Source organism: Somniosus microcephalus, chromosome 8 (genome assembly GCF_052327205.1).
Source record: "Somniosus microcephalus isolate GS21.2 chromosome 8, FLI_Smic_1.0, whole genome shotgun sequence".
Classification (NCBI taxonomy): domain Eukaryota; kingdom Metazoa; phylum Chordata; class Chondrichthyes; order Squaliformes; family Somniosidae; genus Somniosus; species Somniosus microcephalus.
Genome location: NC_140994.1, coordinates 70,796,604 through 70,808,732, shown reverse-complemented (window position 1 = coordinate 70,808,732; position 12,129 = coordinate 70,796,604). Strand labels below are relative to the sequence as shown.

The 12,129-nt window shown below is 50.4% G+C and overlaps 1 protein-coding gene across 2 annotated transcripts in view; it reads right to left on the bottom strand.

The window, feature by feature from the left end:
- Nucleotides 1-11,457, bottom strand: part of rnls (renalase, FAD-dependent amine oxidase) — a 155,163-nt gene extending 143,706 nt beyond the window's left edge. Inside the window, exons 1-2 of one of the 2 annotated variants that reach the window (XM_085994865.1) lie at nucleotides 11,148-11,457; nucleotides 2,404-2,509 (exon numbers count right to left, since the gene is read on the bottom strand). In XM_085994865.1, coding sequence (XP_085850991.1) covers nucleotides 2,404-2,509; nucleotides 11,148-11,265 — 224 coding nt within the window. In that variant the 5' untranslated portion in view covers nucleotides 11,266-11,457. The remainder of the gene's footprint in view (nucleotides 1-2,403; nucleotides 2,510-11,147) is intronic. The other variant, XM_085994864.1, reaches the window with a different exon arrangement.
- Nucleotides 11,458-12,129: the final 672 nt, after the last annotated feature.

The following is a 12,129-nucleotide window of genomic DNA, read 5'->3' as shown; positions in this document are numbered from 1 at the left end:
TCCAGCGAGTATAAGCCCAATCGACCCAATCTCTCCTCATGCGTCATTCCTGCCATCCCAGGTATCAGTCTGGTGACTCTTCGCTGCACTCCCTCCATGGCAGGAACATCCTTCCTCAGATAAGGCGACCAAAACTGCACACAATACTCAAGGTGCGGTCTCACCAAGGCCCTGTACAACTGCAGCAAGGCATCTTTGTTCCTGTACTCGAACCCTCTCGCTACGAAGGCTAACATACCATTTGCCTTCTTAACCGCCTGCTGCAACTGCATGCTTACCTTCAGCAACTGGTGCACAAGGACACCCAGGTCTCGTTGCACTTCCCCTTTTCCCAATCTATTGCCGTTCAGATAATAATCTGACTTCCTGTTTTTGCCACCAAAGTGGATAACCTTGCATTTATCTACATTATACTGCATCTGCCATGCATCTGCCCAATCACTCAACCTGTCCAAATCATACTGGAGTTTCTCGGCATCCTCCTCACAGCACACATACCCACCCAGCTTTGTGTCGTCTGCAAACTTGGAGATATTACATCTAGTTCCCTCGTCTAGATCATTAATATATATTGTGAATAGCTGGAGTCCTAGGACCGATCCCTGCGGTACCCCACTAGTCACTGCCTGCCACTCGGAAAAAGACCTGTTTATTCCAACTCTTTGCTTCCTGTCTGCCAACCAGTTCTCTATCCAAGCCAGTACCTTGCCCCCAATCCCATGTGCCTTAACTTTACACGCTAATCTCTTATGCGGGACCTTATCGAAAGCCTTCTGAAAGTCCAAATACACCACATCCACTGGTTCTCCCTTATCTATTCTACCAGTTACATCCTCAAAAAATTCCAGTAGATTAGTCAAGCACGATTTACCTTTTGTAAATCCATGTTGACTTTGTCTGATCCTGTCACTGTTTTCCAAGTGCTCTGCTATTACATCTTTTATAATGGACTCTAACATTTTCCCCACTACCGATGTCAGGCTTACCGGTCTGTAATTCCCCATTTTCTCTCTACCACCTTTTTTGAATAGTGGGGTAACATTAGCTACCCTCCAATCCATGGGAACTGTTCCAGAGTCTACAGAATTTTGGAAGATGACCAGCAATGCATCTACTATTTCTAGGGCCATTGAAGGTTTGTATTAAAATCCTGACAAACAAATTCTCAATACCGCTCAGTTAACTCCTGGCTTAGCGATGCCATTGGAAGTGGAAATATCCAATGAAAGCCTCGCAAAAGAGAGAGGGAAGGAAAACAGTTTCTCTTTATGGCTTTCCTGAACCACTCACCTAAAAGCCGCTCAGATAAAGGCTTGGGAACAGATTGCAAAATGCTGTGTGGCATAAGTCAATAGCTCTTATTGAATATAATATATGAAGATAACCTCCCTCTATTTTATCCCTTCCCATTTTTCTTTCCTGGTCTCAACAGTCCAATACGTCAGCAGACAACTCGCTTTCAGGTCGTTGATCGGCCGTTCCCCACAGTGCTGCACACAGAGATCGGGAATACTGAAGGACTAAGCTGCATTCCCCCACTCCGTGACACAGCCTGTTGGGGCTACAATACACTGCTCCACAGTACAAGGGCAATAAATGTCACATTCCTCCCTGTTACCAATAAGTAATTCTAGGAACATAGGAGCAGGAATAGGCCATTTAGCCCCTTGAGCCTGTTCTGCTATTCAATTAGATCATGGTTGATCTGTACCTTAACTCCAATTACCCACCTTAGCTCCATATCCCTTCATACCCTTATCTAACAAAAATCTAGCGATCTCAGTCTTGAAAATTCCAATTGATCCAGCATCCACACCCTTTTGGGGAAGAGAGTTCTAGATTTCCACTGCCCTTTGTGTGAAAAAGAGCTTCTTGATTTCACTCCTAAATGGCCTGGCTCTAACTTTAAGATTATGATGAGGTGACAGTTTTACATCAATTCTGCTCCTTTATTCAGCTGACAGTGCCTTCCAGGGGGTATTGGAAATGGGACCGTTACATGAGAAAATGTTTACAAACAAATTTAAAACGGTTTGGTAAGCACGTGATAGAAATCATGTGGGAACACACTTCTGTGTGTGAAAGTACTGCAGTGAAAATGACTCACCGCCCTTCCCCCCCCCCCGAACAAAATAAGGTTTTCTAAGCCCTTGTTCATGCAGAGAGTGCGCAGACATCAAAAAACATACTAAATCATGAAAAGTTGCTGTAATTTGTCAGGTTGTATTTGACTTCTTATCCTAACCCTGGTGAAAGATTAGTCCAACAAGGGCAGCTGCTTGCAATTAGCAACGAATAACAATTAACATTCTTAATGACCAAATTCAATAGTGTAAATCTAAATTGTGAGGTGTTTATCTCCTGTGGTACTGAATCACCTACAATAAGAGCCTTTTCAAGTACCTCTGATGCTCTTCTGCATAGTATGGTGTTACTGTAATGTACTGTGCTCCCAGGTCAGCCGTGCAGTTTGGGTCGTGGGGACTTCTGATTGTGCTCATTCTTCCTCCTTGAAGCAAAAATGTTTGGTGTTTAGCACCATCACTCCCTATGATTTCACAGAACCTTACATTCTTAGAACACTCGCACCCTGACCTCTAGAAAATACAATTCGAGCACCCAAGAAATCATCTGATTCTGATACTATCAATTCACAATCTAGACAGTATTTGTTTGGTGATAACATTTAATACTGCTGATTAGATCTGCAATTGTAACTTATTGGAATGATGCAGTTTGTAATACAATACCCAGAGGCAGCAAAGAGGAAAATATCCTATAGACTATTTTGACACAGGCAGCAGTAAAGATGGCTACATTTTGGTGACATGGCCAGAAATTATGTTTAAATACTGGATTTTAGAGTTAGGTTAGGGTGATACAAACTAGAAGCAACTTTGATACATCATTAGTTACATGCCTTCCATAGGGAGGTACTGAAGTTACACATTCTTTAGGTAGGTCATGCACCAAACCGGAGATGGAATCACAGGGCTAGTGTCCTTACTTGCTCACGGTAGTCTTCCAAAAGCCACATTGCCTGTTGTAGAACCGCTGTTCCTACATACTCCCCACTATTCCTTCAGTTGCCACTGCTTCTCGGACTAACTGCAGTACAGAACACTATGAGAGTGGGAATATCCTGGAATCCTTATCACCAATGGAATCAGTCTAGGTTGGCTGTTGGGATAACCCTGCCCCTGTAATTCTCTTACTCATTGCATGACTGAGGCTGGGGGCCAGAGAGCAAGTGTGACAATAGGGGGTAATAGTAAGGATCTGGAAGTTGGGCCCAAGGTGGTCATGGAGCAGGCAGAAGGATCTCTGAAGTGGATATGGAGACAATAGCTGAGCAAATGGGTTTCTTCTCCAAATGTCAATAAGTACTTTGATGATTTTGACAAAATTATGAAAACGTATTTGGCAGACAAAATAAAATCACTTCCAAAAATTCCGGAGTGTCACTAACACAGGATATCATTGTGGTGAAAACCACACATAACTTTCGGCATTTAAACATCCAAACAGATCTAGTATGTCTGCTCTCTCAAGTGGATGTAAAAGATCCCATGTCACTACTTTGAAGACGAGTGGGGTGGGGGGGAAGGGTTACTCCCAGTGTCCTGGCCAATATTTATCCCTCAACCAACATCACTAAAACAGATTATCTGGTCATTATCTCATTGCTGTGTGTGAGAACTTGCTGTATGCAATTTGGCTGCCACGTTCCCTACATTACAACAGTGACTACGCTTCAAAAGTACTTCACTGGCTGTAAAGCGCTTTGGGATATCCTGAGGTTGAGAAAGGCGCTATATAAATGCAAGTTCTGTCTTTCTTTTATGGTCAAACACTTTGTTCATGAAGGCTAGGCTCCATTATTAAAAATGTATGATGGGGCATAACTGAAATATTAACTTGGCTTTTTGCCTTCAGATACTGACTGAACTGCTCTGCATTTCCATCATTTTCTATTTTTGTTCCATAATTGTATTACTGGAGATGTAACAATTAAAATTACTTTTCCACAGCCTTCCATACCATACAGATTGACCAGCAATTCTTTAGCTGCTGCTGGGAGCAGTAAAGGAGGCCTGAGCTGCTTTTGAGTGGGTGTGAATTAATCCACAATTAATAGGGATTTGCAGGAATGAGAGCTGTATCCTTTGGAAGACATTACAATTGCAAAGATTGCTGCGAAAACACACTTATAATAAACATTGCAGTGCAACATTAAACTATGCTATAAATCTCTGCCAAGAATCAGTGGGCGTGCATCCTCGTTAGGTACGACATGTTACACCAACTCTTTCTCAGGGTAATTTCCATTTCATCAAACTGCCAATATCTGTCTCCCTGGAAATTGTGAGAAATTCGTAATGCAACAAGTTCCCTGTAAAAGGGCAAACAATAAATAAGCAGAACAGTAGGCGAATCTCGGCATAATTAAGACTATAAGATTGAATTCTGTTACAAATCTGTTTGTCCTGAATTGCTGTAAGAATGGAGACCACAATGGTGCCTTCAATGGGCGTCTGTCACTACAAAACTGTGAGAAAATACAGCACAATAATAAATTTCCGCATGAACAGATAATTGGCATTGCCAGTCAATGCAGGAAAAGGCATGCAACATGGTGAAGTGGTAAAATTAAATTTAAAGCCATCAATCAAATTGCCTAATATACAAGCCCAGATTTTAACCTAATGCGCCCAGTGGGAAGTCAATGAAGTGTAAAATCAGGCTGGATCTAAAACGGGCATCTAACAAGAACCTGCCCCATTCCCAATGGGTGGGTTAGTTTAAAATCAGGGCTATTGAGGCAGTGCTGCACTGCCGGAGGTGCCCTCTTTTCGATAAGATGTTAAACCGAGGCCCAGTCTATTAGAAGACTGGCAGGGAAGTTCTCCCTGGCCAATATTTTATTCCTTAACCAACACCACCAAAACAGATTATTACAAAGAATTTACAGCACAGAAACAGCCATTCAGCCCAACTGGTCTATGCCAGTGTTTATGCTGTGCACAAGCCTCCTCCCTTATCTCATTGCTGTTTGTGTGGCCTTGCTGTGCGTAAATTGGCTGTGAAGCACTCTGGGTTGTGAAAGGTGCTATATCAATGCAAGTTCTTTCTTTTTTTTTTGTTTTATGGGTTGTGGGTGTCGCTGGCAAGGCCAGCATTATTGCCCATCTCTAATTGCCCTTGAGAAGGTGGTGGTGTGCCACCTTCTTGAACCACTGCAGTCCATGTGGTGAAGGGAGGGAGTTCCTGGATTTTGACCCAGCGATCATGAAGGAACAGTGATATACTTCTAAGTCAGGATGGTGTGTGACTTGGAGGGGAACTTGGAGGTGGTGGTGTTCCCATGCGCCTGCTGCCCTTGTCCTTCTAGGTGGAAGAGGTCGCAGGTTTGAGAGGTGCTGCCAAAGAAGCCTTGGCGAGTTGCTGCAGTGCATCTTGTAGATGGTACACACTGCAGCTATGGTACGCCGGTGGTGGAGGGAGTGAATGTTTAAGGTGGTGGATGGGGTGCCAATCAAACGGGTTGCTTTGTCCTGGATGGTGTCGAGCTTCTTGAGTGTTGTTGGAGCTGCCCTCATCCAGGCACGTGGAGAGTATTCCATCACACTCCTTACTTGTGCCTTGTAGATGGTGGAAAGGCTTTGGGGAGTCAGGAGGTGAGTCACTCGCCGCAGAATACCCAGCCTCCGACCTGCTCTTGTTCCCACAGTATTTATGTGGCTGGTCCAGTTAAGTTTCTGATCAATGGTGACCTACCAGAATGTTGATGGTGGGGGTTTCGGCGATGGTAATGCCGTTGAATGCCAAGGGGTGGTGGTTAGACTCTCGCTTGTTGGAGATAGTCATTGCCTGGCACTTGTGTGGCACGAATGTTACCTGCCACTTATCAGCCCAAGCCTGAACGTTGTCCAGGTCTTGCTGTATGCGGGCATGGACTGCTTCATTATATGAAGAGTTGTGAATGGCGCTGAACACTGTGCAGTCATCAGCGAACATCCCCATTTCTGACCTTATGTTGGAGGGAAGGTCATTGATGAAGCAGCTGAAGATGGTTGGGCCTAGGACACTGTCCTGAGAAACTCCTGCAGCGATGTCTTGGGGCTGTGATGATTGACCTCCAACCACCACAACCATCTTCCTTTGTGCTGTTTAAAACTCCAGCCAGTGGAGAGTATTCCCCCCGATTCCCATTGACTTCAGTTTTATTCAGGCTCCTTGATGCCACACCCAGTCAAATGCTGCCTTGATGTCAAGGGCAGTCACTCTGGAATTCAGCTCCTCTGTCCATGTTTGGACCAAGGTTGTCATGAGGTCGGGAGCCGAGTAGTCTTGGCGGAACCCAAACTGGGCATCAGTGAACAGGTTATTGGTGAGTAAGTGCCGCTTGATAGCACTGTCGATGACACCATCCATCCCTTTGCTGATAGAGAGTAGACTGATAGTGCGATAATTGGCCGGATTGGATTTGTCCTGCTTTTTGTGGACAGGAGATACCTGGGCAGTTTTTCACATTGTCGGATAGATGCCAGTGTTGTAGCTGTACTGGAACAGCTTGGCTAGAGGTGCGGCTAGTTCTGGAGCACAAGTCTTCAGCACGACAGCCGGGATGTTGTCGGGGCCCATAGCCTTTGCTGTATCCAGTGCGCTCAGCCGTTTCTTGATATCACGTGGAGTGAATCGAATTGGCTGAAGACTGGCTTCTGTGATTGTGGGGACCTCAGGAGGAGGCCGATATGGATCATTCACTCGGCACTTCTGGTTGAAGATGGTTGCAAATGCTTCAGCCTTGTCTTTTGCGCTCACGTGCTGGGCCCCACCATCATTGAGGATGGGGATATTCATGGAGCCTCCTCCTTCTGTTAGTTGTTTAATGGTCCACCACCATTCATGACTGAATTTGGCAGGACTGAAGAGCTTTGATCTGATCCGTTGATTGTGGGATTGCTTAGCCCTGTTTATAGCATGCTGTTTCTGATGTTTAGCATGTGTGTACTTCTGTGTTGCAGCTTCCCCTCATTTTTAGGTATGCCTGGTGCTGCTCCTGGCATGCTCTTCTACACTCTTTATTGAACCAGGTTTCATCCCCTGGTTTGATGGTAATGGTAGAGTGAGGGACATGCCGGGCCATGAGGTTACAGATTGTGGAGGAATACTATTCTGCTGCTGCTGATGGCCCACAGCACCTCAGTTTTGAGCTCCTAGATCTGTTCTGAATCTATCCCATTTAGCACGGTGGTAGTGCCACACAACACGATGGAGGGTGTCCTCAGTGTGAAGACGGGACTTGATCTCCACAAGGACTGTGGGGTGGTCACTGTTACCAATACTGTCATGGACAGATGCACCTGCGACAGGTAGATTGGTGAGGACGAGATCAAGTAGGTTTTTCCCTCGTGTTGGTTCTCTCACCACCTGTTGCAGGCCCAGACTGGCAGCTATATCCTTCAGGACTCAGCCAGCTCAGTCAGTAGTGGTGCTACCGAGCCACTCTTGCTGATGGACATTGAAGTCCCCCACCCATATATTTCATAATGAAGTTACTTCACGGAATCATACAGAAAGAGGCCATTCGGTCAATCGTGCCTACACCGGTTCTTTGAAACTTTATGCCAGTTTTGTTTCTTTTGGAACACAGTATGAAAATATATGAAAATAATCCCTGAATCTGAGTGACAACCAGGACATGAGCCAGGTGAAAAGTTAAGATAAAGCTGAATCTGACCTGACTATCTGGAGAATGTTTTCCACTCTCCCTGTGTCTGCCAATTTCAACTCAGTGATCAGAGGCCGTCTAGCAGTGAGGTGGAGCATGGGCAGCCTGAAAGCCCCCGATTGAAGCTATTAAGAATACGCCCCGCCCCTAGACTGTGAGAATAGGCCCCGCCCCCAGACTGTGAAATAGGCCCCGCCCCCAGGGTGTGAGAACAGGCCTCGCCACCAGACTGTGAGAATAGGCCCCGCCCTCAGTGTGAGAAATTAGGCCCCGCCCCCAGAGTGTGAGAATAGGCCCCGCCCCCAGAGTGTGAGAATAGGCCCCGCCCCAGAGTGTGAGAATAGGCCCCGCCCCCAGAGTGAGAGAATAGGCGGTGCCCCCAGAGCGTGAGAATAGGCCCCGCCCCCAGTGTGAGAATAGGCGGTGCCTCCAGAGTGTGAGAATAGGCCCCGCCCCCAGTCTGTGAGAATAGGCCCCGCCCCCAGAGTGGGAGAATAGGCCGTGCCCCCAGAGTGTGAGAATACACCCCGCCCCCAGAGTGTGAGAATAGGCCCCGCCCCCAGACTGTGAGAATAGGCCCTGCTCCCAGACTGTGAGAATAGGCCGTGCCCCCAGAGTGTGAGAATAGGCCCCGCCCCCAGACTGTGAGAATAGGCCCCACCCCCAGTGTGAGAGCATTGGCCCCGCCCCAGAGTGCGAGAATAGGCCCCGCCCCCAGACTGAGAATAGGCCCCGCCCCCATTGTGACAGAATAGGCCCCGCCCCAGACTGAGAATAGGCCCCGCCCCCAGAGTGTGAGAATAGGCCCCGCCCCCAGAGTGAGAGAATAGGCCGTGCCCCCAGAGTGTGAGAATAGGCCCCGCCCCCAGAGTGTGCGAATATACGGTGCCCCCAGAGTGTGCGAATAGGCCCCGCCCCCAGACTGAGAGAATAGGCCGTGCCCCCCGAGTGTGAGAATACGCCCCGCCCCCAGAGTGAGAGAATAGGTCCTGCCCCCAGAGTGAGAGAATAGGCCGTGCCCCCAGAGTGCGATAATAGGCCGTGCCCCCAGAGTGTGAGAATAGGCCCCGCCCCCAGAGTGTGCGAATAGGCCCCGCCCCCAGTGTGAGAATAGGCCGGGGACCCCAGAGTGTGAGAATAGGCCCCGCCCCCAACAGTGAGAATAGGCCGTGCCCCCAGTGTGAGAATAGGCCCTGCCCCCAGAGTGTGAGAATAGGCCACACCCCCAGTGTGAAAATAGGCCCTGCCCCCAGACTGTGAGAATACGCACCGCCCCCAGAGTGTGAGAATAGGCCCCGCCCCCAGAGTGTGAGAATAGGCCGTGCCCCCAGAGTGTGCGAATAGGCCCCGCCCCCAGTGTGAGAATAGGCCCCGCCCCCTGAGTGTGAGAATAGGCCACACCCCCAGAGTGTGAGAATAGGCCGCGCCCCCAGACTGAGAATAGGCCGTGCCCCAAGACTGAGAATAGGCCGTGCCCCCAGAGTGTGAGAATAGGCCGTGCCCCCAGAGTGTGAGAATAGGCCCCGCCCCCGGACTGAGAGTAGGCCCCGCCCCAGACTGTGAGAATAGGCCCTGCCCCCAGAGTGTGAGAATAGGCCCCGCCCCCAGAGTATGAGAATAGGCCCCGCCCCAGAGTGTGAGAATAAGCCATGCCCCCAGAGTGTGAGAATAGGCCACGCCCCCAGAGTGTGAGACTAGGCCGTGCCCCCAGAGTGTGAGAATAGGCCCCGCCCCAGAGTGTGTGACTAGGCCCCGGCCCCAGGCTGAGAATAGGCCCCGCCCCCAGAATGTGAGAATAGGCCCTGCCCCCAGTGTGAGAATAGGCCACGCCCCCAGTGTGTGAGAATAGGCCACGCCCCAGACTGAGAATAGGCCCCGCCTCCTGAGTGCGAGAATAGGCCACGCCCCAGACTGTGAGAATAGGCCGTGCCCCCAGAGTGTGAGAATAGGCCACACCCCAGAGTGTGAGAATAGGCCCCGCCCCTAGAGTGTGAGAATAGGCCCCGCCCCAGAGTGTGAGAATAGGCCCCGCCCCCAGTGTGAGAATAGGCTCCGCCCCCAGAGTATGCAAATAGGCCACGCCCCCAGACTGTGAGAATAGGCCCCGGTCCCAGAGTGTGAGAATAGGCCCCGCCCCCAGTGTGAGAATAGGCCCCGCCCCCAGTGTGAGAATAGACCGTGCCCCCAGAGTGAGAATAGGCCCCGCCCCCAGTGAGAATAGGCCCCGCCCCCAGTGTGAGAATAGGCCCCGCCCCCAGAGTGTGAGAATAGACCGTGCCCCCAGAGTGAGAATAGGCCCCGCACCAGAGTTTGAGAATAGGCCCCGCCCCCAGAGTGTGAGAATAGGCCGTGCCCCCAGAGTGAGAGAATAGGCCCCGCCCCGAGCATGAGAATAGGCCCCGCCCCAGAATGTGAGAATAGGCCCCGCCCCCAGACAGTGAGAATAGGCCCCGCCCCAGAGTGTGAGAATAGGCCTGCCCCCAGAGTGTGAGAATAGGCCCTGCCCCCAGAGTGTGTGAATAGGCCATGCCCCCAGAGTGTGAGAATAGGTCACGCCCCCAGAGTGTGAGAATAGGCCCCGGCCCCAGACTGAGAATAGGCCCCGCCCCCAGAGTGTGAGAATAGGCCCTGCCCCAGTGTGAGAATAGGCCCCGCCCCAAACTATGAGAATAGGCCCTGCCCCCAGAGTGTGAGAATAGGCCCCGCCACCAGAGGGTGAGAATAGGCCCTGCCCCCAGACTGTGAGAATAGGCACCGCCCCCAGACAGTGAGAATAGGCCCCACCCCCAGAGGGTGAGAACAGGCCCCGCCCCCACGAGAATAGGCCCCGCCCCAGAGTGTGAGAATAGGCTCCGCCCCCAGAGTGTGAGAATAGGCCGCACCCCCAGACTGAGAATAGGCCCCGCCCCCAGAGTGAGAGAATAGGCCCGCCCCCAGATGGTGAGAATAGGCCCCGCCCCCAGCGTGTGCGAATAGGCCCCGCCCACAAACTCTGAAATAGGCCCCGCCCCAGTGTGTGAGAATACGCCTCGCCCCATCCATTGTTGAATAGGTCCCGCCCACACACCGTGAGATTAGACCCCGCCCCGACACCGGGATATTAGTCCCCGCCCCCAGACGGTGAAAATAGGCCCCGCCCCCAGAGTGAAAATAGGCCCCGCCCCCAGAGTGTGGGACCAGGCCTCGGCCCCAGACTGAGAATAGGCCCCGCCCCCAGAGTGTGGGACCAGGCCTCGGCCCCAGACTGAGAATAGGCCCCACCCCCAGAGTGTGGGCCTAGGCCCCGCCCCCAGAGTGTGGGACCAGGCCCCGGCCCCAGACTGAGAATAGGCCCCGCCCCCAGAGTGTGGGACCAGGCCCCAGCCCCAGGTCTGTCTCAATTGGCGGCGCGGTGACGTGGCCTCGCACTGACCTGCGCTTCTTGCTTTGTCCCACACCACTACTTGCAGCTTGCTCGACAATTCCTTTCGGAAGAGGGACGCGCACACGCTGCCCGTAAGACCCGCACCGACGATCAGCACCCGAGCCATGGCCGCAGCTTTTCAATCCGGCTTTAAATGGTCGGCACGTCTGCACAGATCCTTTCCCGCTCCACGACACAGAGCGACTAATGGCGCTGTCCGAGCAAATGTTTACCCGGGGGTCACTGAGAGATCACACCCAGAACCCAGGAACTACTGATAGATCACACCCAGCACCTGCTGAGAGATCACACCCAGGAACTACTGATAGATCACACCTGTTAGATCCGTGTATTTTTGATGTAGTGTGTCCTTCAATAACTTGACACAAGACTGCAGGAACAATCAACAGGTATTTACTGGATATGGGTTACTCTAAAACTAAACGTACAGATCCCTACTCAGGGTTTATATACAGGTGTGGTCACTGCCGGTACTACAGTATACAGGAGCTGTAAAAAGTAGTTCTCCCCTTAAAGGTACATACACTACAATTCCTCCCCTTTTAGATTGACAGTACCATAACATTCATTTAACAATTAACACTTTTAACATGCACATTAACTGAAAATAGTCCATTTATAAATTCAGTCTTTGGGGCGGCTTCCTGATCCTTTCTGGATAGCGCCTTTCCTGAGTGTCTTGTTCTTGGTGTGGAGGCCCCCTGTCGTCAGTTGGTTCATCAGCTTCCGATGCTACTGTTTCTGGGGTAGATGCTACCTGTATGTCGGGTTCATCACCAGGTGCGCAAGACATGGGGTTGACTCGTTCCTGTGACTCTAGGATCTGGTCGACATGGCATCTCACAATGTTCTCCCCAACATCCACTGTGTACATTAGTGGCCCCTGCTGTGTGTATATCGTTCCTGGTTGCCATTTCTCTGTTCGGTAGTCACGGGCCAAGACTGGTTGCCCTACATTGAAGCTCCTTGT